This window comes from Etheostoma cragini, chromosome 1 (genome assembly GCF_013103735.1).
Source record: "Etheostoma cragini isolate CJK2018 chromosome 1, CSU_Ecrag_1.0, whole genome shotgun sequence".
NCBI classification, from domain to species: Eukaryota; Metazoa; Chordata; class Actinopteri; order Perciformes; family Percidae; genus Etheostoma; species Etheostoma cragini.
In genome coordinates, this window is record NC_048407.1 from 20,492,816 (window position 1) to 20,502,876 (window position 10,061).

At 36.9% G+C, this 10,061-nt stretch overlaps 2 protein-coding genes across 6 annotated transcripts in view; both read left to right on the forward strand.

Moving 5' to 3' along the window:
* prtga (protogenin homolog a (Gallus gallus)) overlaps positions 1-5,035 on the forward strand; it is a 33,464-nt gene extending 28,429 nt beyond the window's left edge. Inside the window, exons 18-19 of the mRNA XM_034876674.1 lie at positions 134-247; positions 926-5,035. Of these exons, the coding sequence (XP_034732565.1) occupies positions 134-247; positions 926-1,354 (543 nt within the window). The 3' untranslated portion in view covers positions 1,355-5,035. The remainder of the gene's footprint in view (positions 1-133; positions 248-925) is intronic.
* Positions 5,036-6,363: 1,328 nt separating this feature from the next.
* Positions 6,364-10,061, forward strand: part of ccpg1 (cell cycle progression 1) — a 10,282-nt gene continuing 6,584 nt past the window's right edge. For 3 of the 5 annotated variants that reach the window (XM_034870027.1, XM_034870049.1, XM_034870032.1), the window contains exons 1-6: positions 6,364-6,509; positions 7,527-7,616; positions 8,468-8,585; positions 9,013-9,098; positions 9,193-9,379; positions 9,525-9,620. In XM_034870027.1, coding sequence (XP_034725918.1) covers positions 7,557-7,616; positions 8,468-8,585; positions 9,013-9,098; positions 9,193-9,379; positions 9,525-9,620 — 547 coding nt within the window. In that variant the 5' untranslated portion in view covers positions 6,364-6,509; positions 7,527-7,556. The remainder of the gene's footprint in view (positions 6,510-7,526; positions 7,617-8,467; positions 8,586-9,012; positions 9,099-9,192; positions 9,380-9,524; positions 9,621-10,061) is intronic. The other 2 variants (XM_034870040.1, XM_034870057.1) reach the window with 2 other exon arrangements.

Here is a 10,061-nt window from a genome sequence, read left to right on the forward strand (position 1 = left end):
TTGAAGACTCAAGACAGCCATAACATTGTGATTTTCTACAAGTGTATGTACACTTTTGACCACAACTGTATATATATAAATATATATATATATATACTATAAAAAAAATTCATTTTTTACTTTACACTCATAGGGTGGAACAAATCTCATTATCAATTCTATCGGCCCTGTTCAGCCCAGCACTGAGAAGAAAGAGAAATGGTTTTCTTTCCGCGGTAATGGGAATAAGGACAGTAAAGCAGTGCAGGTAAGACTCAGAATAAGGAGTCCTGCTTATTAAATTGTCATCAGGAACTTGGAAAAACTCCCCACAATTCATTGCTTACCAGTGTTTGTAAATTACAAATGACTTTGTTGTCCTGAGTTGAGCCTCAGGCTGTATATAAACCTGGCTTTCAAAATGAGTAAGGGATTGCAGACCCAAACCTCAACAGACCTAAACAGACCTATCTGATTGAGTGTGTGTCTTAGAGGTTGAAATAAGCACTACTTGGTGAACTCAGACAAGAAGGCCTTAAACTCGTCAGTGAATTTTGATATTTAAAGTGTATTCTCAGGTGCTCCTTTTATAGTAATTATAATTCCAGTGTACGTTTGAATTATGAACGATTCAGGATCATATAGACGTTTTTTTTATTGTTTCTTAAAGTTAATCTAAGAGAGACAGAATTAAGTGAAAAGGAAACCTGATTAGGTGAGTAATTAATATAACTAGGGCTTTTCTTTTAGGAAATGCTTTAAAGACTATAAAACTATATCAAAGAGATTTAAGGTATGAATTTGGATGAGGGCATGCAAAAGGCAGAATAAGATCTTTTCCTGCAGGTTTGCTGGTGAGATCAAGATAGGTTGCAGCTATCTGCGACTACACCAACGAACCATAAACACTCAGACTAACTGAAGCAACATTTTCTCTGTGATGTAGAATATGAGACAAGGCACCGCCTCCTATCAGCTCGGTACCACAGTGTTGACTTATGAAGAGGAGCCCTCAATGTCTCCAAACCAGCCCACCACTCTGCAGCCCCTGCTCTGGCGTCCCGGTGACTCGGAGGGCTCATCCACCAGTGAGGGCAGCCATGCCACCGGTGATTCGGGTCGTTACTCTCAGGACGAGACAGAGATGACCAACCTGTCTTCTGGTACGAGGAGCCGCCCTCCTTCTCTGACAGCAGAGGACAGCGGAGGCTCGGACTGCAGCGGTCTCCCTGAACAGTCATTCCACCTGATGAAGCAAAGTCAGATTGACCTGAAGTTAATGGAGTCCGTCGAGAACGGCTGCTGTCATCATGATGCGCAGAGCAGTTCCACGTCTGCACTTTCTCTCCAAGTGTGTGTGTCCGAGTGTGTGTGAAACTGTGTGTGTGGGTGTGGGTGTGGGTGTGGGTGTGTGTGAGAAACTGTGTGTGTGTGAAGGCAATGGTACACTTGCAAAAAACTGCTCTGAAGTAGAAAAACTGTTGTGTACTCATTGCAGCTTCATACTTTTTTGCTTAGTCACACTCACTTCTAGTGGATAGTAAGCTGTGAAGATTGATGACACTCTCGTGGTATCGATCTTCTTATCCAACTCTAGTGTACTCTACTTAAGCATATTTCCCAAAATGTCAAACTAGTTTATCTATATTTATCTACGTCTGTTTATCTATGTAGCTGCCACCGACAGGAAACAATATTGACACTCAGAACAATCAGAACACATCAAAGCATGATAGAGAAGGGGAAATGCAGATTTAGTAAACTATTTTAAAAAGCTCTTTACTCTGACTCAGCAAGTCATAACATAGGCAACATAAACCTGCAGTTATTTTCCGTTGCAAGTGTACTGCAGGCCTGAATCTAAGTATTAGAGACAGGTGTAAAGAAACAAGGAGAGACCTTTTTTTAACCTTAATCCTGTTTTAAACACTATGAACAGAAAGCCGATAAATGCCTTTTACAGTATAAAATGTTCGCAGGGAGGGGTCTTTTGAGTTCTTTTGCTTTTCTTTTTCATTCAATGAATGTCTTTTTTTATTTTCTCTTTATGTGTGTATGTCTAAAAAAAGAAATATCTCACCCACCATGAATGTTTTAAAAGATTGTCGAAAATGTGACCAAAAGTGACATTTCTGACATTATTTAAGAGAGTTTATCACTGGAGCGAAAGGGAAGTGTGAGTCCTATTCACTGATTATCTACCTCGGTTTACTCCTGGTAAACTTCTTTTGTATATTTAATAACTACTTATACCTATGTTATGTGATGGGCTGCTTCAGTTCCATTGCATTTGATACTTCCTGATGACTTTTCTTCTGATTGTCATCCAATTTAGTTTTTTTCTCTTACTTTGTCCTAATTTTACTGGATGGTAAGGGCGCTGCAGCTCCCTCCTCTCGCTCCACCTGTTGTGTGGACTGAAGGATGGTAAACACACATACAGTTTTATTTATCTCCTCGGATGTTGTTGAGGTACTGAGCCACTATAAATCATATTTTTGTTCATTGTGTCCATTATTGAGTAATGGAATGAAAAGATAACGAATGTCTGCTTTTGTTTTGTATGTCAATTTGCAGCTGCCCTTGCTATTCATGTTTTATACTACCTCGATTAAGAATTTTATTTTTTGTCTTGTTTTCCTACACTCAGGGAACAAAGTTTAGTACATATGAAAAGTCATGTAGTGTTACATGTTAAACTGACAGGGTATCTTCTCAGTACTAAACTATTGTAGTGTGTAATTGCCTAATAGAAAATGCGATGAATGTATCTCCATTATGTGCCAGTAGCTCAGATGTTTGTGCTGCCCTCCCTACAGATGGATACCTCCTCTGTAGTTTCTCCTTTCCTCACAGACTCTTTTTTCTATTTTATTTTTTTTATTGACTTCTTCCTTTTTATTTGTGTAGAGATTCACACCAGAAGTGCTTGCAGGGGCGTGTCGGTACAGAAAAGCTTTATAATTGGCCTAATGTGGGAAAGCATCCCTCAGATGTGTAAACCAAAGCCTAATCTTTCTGAGGGAAAAGCTCCACGTGAGGATGCAACACGTGAAGAATGATTGTAGTAAAAGCAATAAAAGTGTTTAATCAGAGTAGAAAGTGAAGAATTGAATGAACACAAAACTATATTTTTGTTAGAAGATAATGTACTACTGAGTACACGTTGTAGTTACCTTTGTTCCCAGTATTTTTTTTCTGTAGCGTAGATGAAGTTTAGCACTTGTCTGTCAAGTAGTTATGTATTATCGGCCAATGTGCAGCGGTGACTGACGCTATTGCCCAAAGAGTTGTTTGCTACTTGAATTTATTTTAGTCTCTCAACTAATCTCTTGCATAAGGTTGCAAAAAAATGTGAAATAATCAAAACACGTTAGACCAAAGATGACAACGCAACCTTTGAGATTAGTTGAGCTCTTCAAACAAAGCCTTGCAAGCCTTGCATTAGTGGCCTTGACCTGCAACAAAATGAGTGAAGAGAGTTGCGGGTTAAAACTCTGAGGAAGTGCCAGCAGGATACACCGGCACTTAATGATGATGGAGTGACAATTAATATTCAATTTTATGCACACAAAGAAAATTATCCTGTCGCAGAGTTACTCAAACTGTTGCAAACAGATGTCTGTACATTGTAGGTGAAAATGATTAAATACAGTATATTATATTGAGTAGTGTCTGTGTTGCAACAGAGCGGTCGTGTGTAAACGTGCACCCACCAACTTTTCACCTGAGTGAAAATTAATTTACAAAAGAATTTAAAAGTTTGTATTTGAGGGCTTTCCTCAAATTTGACACATGTAAAGTACTTTTTTTTAACAGGAAATATGTGTGAAGTATTTAAATCTAATGCCTCGATATTGACAGTTGGAAGCTCTCAAATGATTTTAATTTTATTTATAACAAAGAGTAGAAAGGTCAGTGGGTGCACAAATGTTTTTCACATTTCTGTATTTTTAATCAGAGGATTCTGCGGAGGATTCAATCATGGGAAATTCTTCGGGATGAAAAGTGACACAATCAGTTTAACTTTCTTTTGAAAAGCAAACAATGTAAACCAAAGATATTTTTAAAGGTCACCGTTGCATATTGGCATATTGACAAAGATCTGTTTAAAAGCATCCTATCTTTGTGTGAAATGTTGTCATTTTCAGTGTTCTCATACTCATTTCACAACTGTTTGTGTCGTAATATGAGAAAGCAGGATGAAAACTGTTTCGTAATCATCATTCATTTCCATAAAATCAAGTTTTCCTTTTTCTTTATCTGTTGTCTTTCAACCTAAAATTGATTTTTTTTGTAGTCATGTTGATCATGCTTTTGGAAAGTAAAAGAAGGATATACATTTCCATTTGAATTTGAACCATAATGTATTCATATATCCTGTATTAATAGAGCTTTAAGGGCTCAATCCAGAATCTGAAAGATATAAGACACTGACTTGTTTGTTTTCAAGTCACAATAAGTACAGACACACATACACACCAAACTGCTGGAGTCATACAGGTTCTGAATTGGGCTTTTTGTAAGTCATACAGGTACATAAAAGCTATCTCAGGTTTTTAGTTTTTACATTTATGTGAAAGGAGCAGATGCAAGTAAATTGCATCTGCTCCTTTGTGTCTTTTAGATTTAGGTCAAGATTATTAAATAAATAATCCGTCTCATTAATGGTATTATGTTGGAATTATGTACCTATCCAAGCATGTGACTTTCAAGGATAAAACACAGTCTTGTTTTCCCTTTTTGCAGAAATGTTGTTTATATAATGTCAGGGGGAGAGTTGCGGGTCATTTACAGTCAAACTCAGGGGAACCCACAGCTGCTCCTCCTTAAAGAGAAAGCAGGTTTCAACTCTTGAAAATGAATGTACCTTTTTGTAATTATTATGTTTTCTGATATTTTCTGTTATGTTTTGTTGAACTTTGTCAGTTTGTCTTTGTCAGAAAAATCCCTTGCAATTAGGTTTTTTGCCAAAAAAAATTTAGTGAGGAGATTTTAGACAGCGGTTAATTATGTATAACTCTGTCTCTCAATTTCAATAAAAGTCTAAAAATTGTTACTTGTCTAGTCTAATGTTTAATCATTTTATCCACAATCCATCTTGTGACTTTAACTTCTTGAGTGGCCTTTCAGACAGGGGATCAATTTGAAGAAAAAAAAAACATGTATTTGTACATTAATTTGAGAGGCATGATTAGAATAATACAGCCATCACTCTCAAATTTGGTTGAGGTGGTGCTAATATTGAACTATTTTGTAAATGGGTGCAACTGATTATTTTCATTCTGGATTTTTTTTTTTATTAATTAACTAATTTAAAAAATAACTGTCATAATTACCCAGAGCCCAAAGTGACCCATTCACAATAATTTGTCCAATCAAGTCCAAACCAAATGTTTGGCATTTTGCATGACAAATTAATTTACTATCAAGATAGTTGATAATTAATTTATGTCAATGGACTAATGGATTAATTGTATCAGCTCGACTTATATATACTGTTGGGTGTTCCTAACTAAAATGTAGGCTACTTTGTTCCATTGGTCTAAAATGAATGCCCTAATTGATGCATATTTTAAGATTATACTCTTTTTGCTTTTATGAAAAACTTTTGAGTAAAGCACCTGTACATGTAAGTAAATTGCCACTCACCTACACACGCACGCACGCGTTTTTTACCTAGTCAACAGTGACCTCTATTGGTATTAAATGTTAGAAGCAGATCTATCAAAGAATTACTAATCAATAATTAAGTTATCTGAAAGGTTGATTCCATTATGTTTCCTCATTTTGTAGAGTGACAGAAAGACAGGTATAGGCCTACAATATAACAATATAATAACATCGTGCGTTTGTGGTGTTATGTCAGTATTTTTGCAGTGTTGGTTAATTTTTGCGTACAATTAAATGATAAATAATTAGATAATTTGATGAAGTCTCTCCATATAATTCAGAGTATCGTCATATAATAAGTCATCGTATCACCAGTATTTCTAATTCACGTTACTAAACTTGGAACTCAACCTACTAGTGAGCAACATCACTTTTTGTCGACCCCTATGGATAAGAGCCCGACTATAAACCCAAGCAGTCAATAACAACGACGAGCACGTGCTTTCTCATAGACAGTTGAACTTTACTGTGACAAACTTCTTTTAAACGGATGCTAAAGCTACAACACAGTACTAAACACATTAATGAGTTCGTTTTGTTCTCTTTTCGTGCTGATTAATTCCTTTCGAGATCTGCTTTGTCACGCTTCCTTGTTTATGTTTTTTGGAACCGCAAGATTTGTTTCTGTTTCCACCCTCGCTGAGCCTGTTTGGCCACCGCGCGGATCTGTAGGAAATGTAGTTCAAAGAATTCGGTGAGGGTTTTGAGCTGCGTGTCCAACGATACACAGCAAAACTACGTTTCCCGTCTACATTTGGCTTTATGGTAATGTTAACGGATAGCTTGGGCTGTGTCATTCTGCAAAAACTCTGGAGCTCACTTTAAACAGCTGCTTCGTATTAGGGAACAAAACACAAGTAAGTTAAGTAATTTCCCTAGTTTTTAAAAAGCTATAAACTAGAGATGGTAAAAGACTGCTTGAGATTACGTTTTACGGCAATAAGTGTTCCGACGATGCTCAGAGAGGCGGCTTTAATAACTATAGCCTGTTAAATTAGTTACCTAGCTGCAAACCAACTGTTAAATGTCATTATTTAATGTTACAGACGAAGCTAATGTTAGCTACAGTTAACAGCTGCAGTGTCAACCGTTGTTGTCTCTGTTGTTAAGGCTGTTTTCATTGTCAGGCCGCAGGAGCTGCTTGTTTTCATTGTAAGCTGCTACTGTTGTCTACCGCCGATGTGTGTCGCTTTTTACATGCGTTGGTTTGTATCACACACGTGTAGTAATTTCCTTTATTATTTCATATTTTTGTTATTTATTTATGTATGTCTAAAACAAGTGGTGTGACTCACTCAGGTGTGACTCATGGTAATGTAAGTACAGTATCTCTATACATCTGTGGTACATTGTCATTAAAAAATAAACCAAAGGTAGTCTCCAGTGAGAGGTACTTTCCAGTACACAAAGTTAAACAGTTGCAGTCTGCATTATCTGCTTAGTCAGATACACCGGCGGTCTATTGGTGTACACCTGCTTCAGAATTAGATGTTTATTTTCATTATTTGTTGTTCGTGTGACACCACACAAATAGCATGCAGGTTCAACCCATTTTTTGTTGTTGTTTATCTTTACAATAAAGTAAAGAAGTAGCGTATGCTTGTATCAGGTTTCGGTTTGTTTTTTTATGTCTTACAGCACTTAACATTTATGACCATCTAATACACCCCAAGAAACGCAAAGGTTTAATCGGGTAGCACACTTTCAGGCATATACTGATATTTCATATCTTGATTATTTACTATAATAAGATCGTTTTGTTTCTGTTTAAAACTGAAGACTCATGACACTATTTTCACCTTGTGACACAGTGATCTACTTTATCTTTTTCCACACAAGCTGTCTCCAATGTTTGACCTACTTATCTCATCTAGATCCCTGTATATTGCTGACAACTGACAGAAATGTCAGAGACGTCAAGTGATGCAGAGTCGTCCTGTGGCTGGACCATTATCAGTAATGAGGTATAAATCCTTTTTATCAAGTTCCTAATCCAAGCTATGTTTAGTTGTTGTATTTCTTTGACATTTTAAGGTGGCAGCAAGGAGAGACAGGTGTATTATGATAAAAAAAAAACTAAATTATGAGTAATGTGAAGAAAAATAAGATATAATTATTATTAAAAAACAGCATCAAGACAATTTCAGTTTATTATCTCAAACATACAAGTTTATTTATTTTTTTAAGATTATTTTTTGGACATTTCCGACTTTAATTTTTGACAGGACAGTTAGGTGGGAAAGTGGTGGAAGGAATGCAGGAAATCATCACAGGTCGGATACAAACCCTGGACCTCTGCGTCGAGGCATAAACCTCTCAGTACATGTGCACCTGCTCTACCACTGAGACAACCTGGCCACTCAAACATACAAGTTAATCACAACTTTCAGCAAATTGTTGAACATTTTTTCCCAACTCATTAATTGAATTGTTGAGACAACCTTTGTACAGTTTTATACAATATTGAAATCAAATATTTCAAGACATAAACTGATGTTACAGCCCAAACTGGCAATAAACATTACCACATAACCAAATAAAATCCCACAAAAGGTGACAATCAGCAACCCCCTAGAATGAACTGCAGCAACTTGTATGCACAAACTCTTTTTATTACTGAAATGGGGCTTAAGTGATTAAATAGTGTTTTTGCACATAAAAACAAGCTATGGTTGTCCAATTTAAAAACCGAACAAAATAACCAGAAACTCTGTAATAGTACACACACACACACACATATATATATATAGTGTGTGTGAGTGAGAGTTACTGGCTGTTTCTTCATGCCCAGTTTTAATGAATATTGTTTTTACAGGGCTCAGATATTGAGACGTTGGGATTGGAGGCTGCAGTGGAATATGGAGCCGAGCTGTTAGTGCATCCTTCCTTGGAGGAAGCAGAGTTGCGGGAAAAACAGGCTTCAGCATCTAATGGTAAAGGCCTCCTACAGTTTTATTGTTTTATTTTTTTTTTACCTGAGTTTAACAGTAGCAGATGTAACAGTAATATCAAATGTTAATTATGTTAGTATGACAGTTTATGAATTAAAACGGTTTCATTTTTGATACATTGAGTGTTTACGCACTTACAGGAATTTAAGGCATTAATAAAAAGTGAGAGCTGGACTGAGCTACATATCACACTGAATTGAATATAAATGTTTTTGACAAATCAGTTGTGGACATTTTAAACAAAGTGCACTGTTTGTCCAATCATTACAAAGCTTGCAGGATATGTATGTCCAACGACGTTGTACCACATGTGTGAAATTACTTTGAAGTCGCTATTGAGGAAAAAGGTTTGAACCCGCGAATAGCCACTTGCGGCTATATTTTTAATTTGTATTTATTATGTTTTCAGCTCAGTGTGTTGAAAAGAAGGTTGCTGAGTTCCTTGATGAAACTCTGGAACAACAAACCATAGATGAGACATTGTGTGATTCAGAGGTGAGAACACTATAAACATTACCTAAAAGGTGTTCTCATGATCCAGAATCTGCTCCATCATCCTTCGATCTTCAATATATTGTATCTTGTCCAGGCCGAAGACACCGCAGGGAAACAGCATGTGACTATATTGTCGTCCAGCGATCACTCAGACATTGTGACACTTGGAGACTTAAAGGAGGACGAGCAAGCTGATGCAATAGAAGAGGTGGCAACAAACAAGGAGTTTTACCTTGGAACGTCCTGCAGCAGCCAGTACGCCTTTACTGCTACAGAAGCTGGTAGGGCTGCAGCACCACACACACACGTCACACTGAACTGTCCTGATGGTTTTAATTTACACTAACAGCCAAAGAGTCAACATAGAGAATTAGACCCATCAACACGACAACTTTTTTCTTCTGCCTGTTTTCTACGTTGCCAAAGCAGGGTTGATGTTGAGTCACTGGAAACTTCCACAGAGTCTTGTGAACTTAGGCTACCAACTGAGAAGTCAGCTCACTGGAGGTCACTCTTTTCCAGGTGGCCTGATTGAAACTTGAGTGAATCTAATACTGTATGATGCTAAGCTTGTCAGAAATACACATAACTAATCCTGATCAGTTTCTTACAAGAACACGTGCTGTTTTAGGATGTTAGGCAGCTATACTTATTTAAACAGCTATACTTATTAAAATCCACCACGTATGAAAAAAAGGTTTTTCCACACGTTTGCATCCGTGGGTCTTTGTAAAGGTCTGGCAACCTTAGAGTAGAAGTTCAGCTCATAACATGAATGTAGTGATAATAAAATGATGGTGGAATTCAGTCAGTCTAAGAATTGTGAACAGATAAACAAGAAAGTCATAGCGTATGCCTGCATATTAACATCTGTGTGACTAAGCAGATTTATGGTGTGAATTTCTTTGATACATTTTCCTTCTTGATGAACTGAGGTAGTAACAAGCAACAACACATGATCCC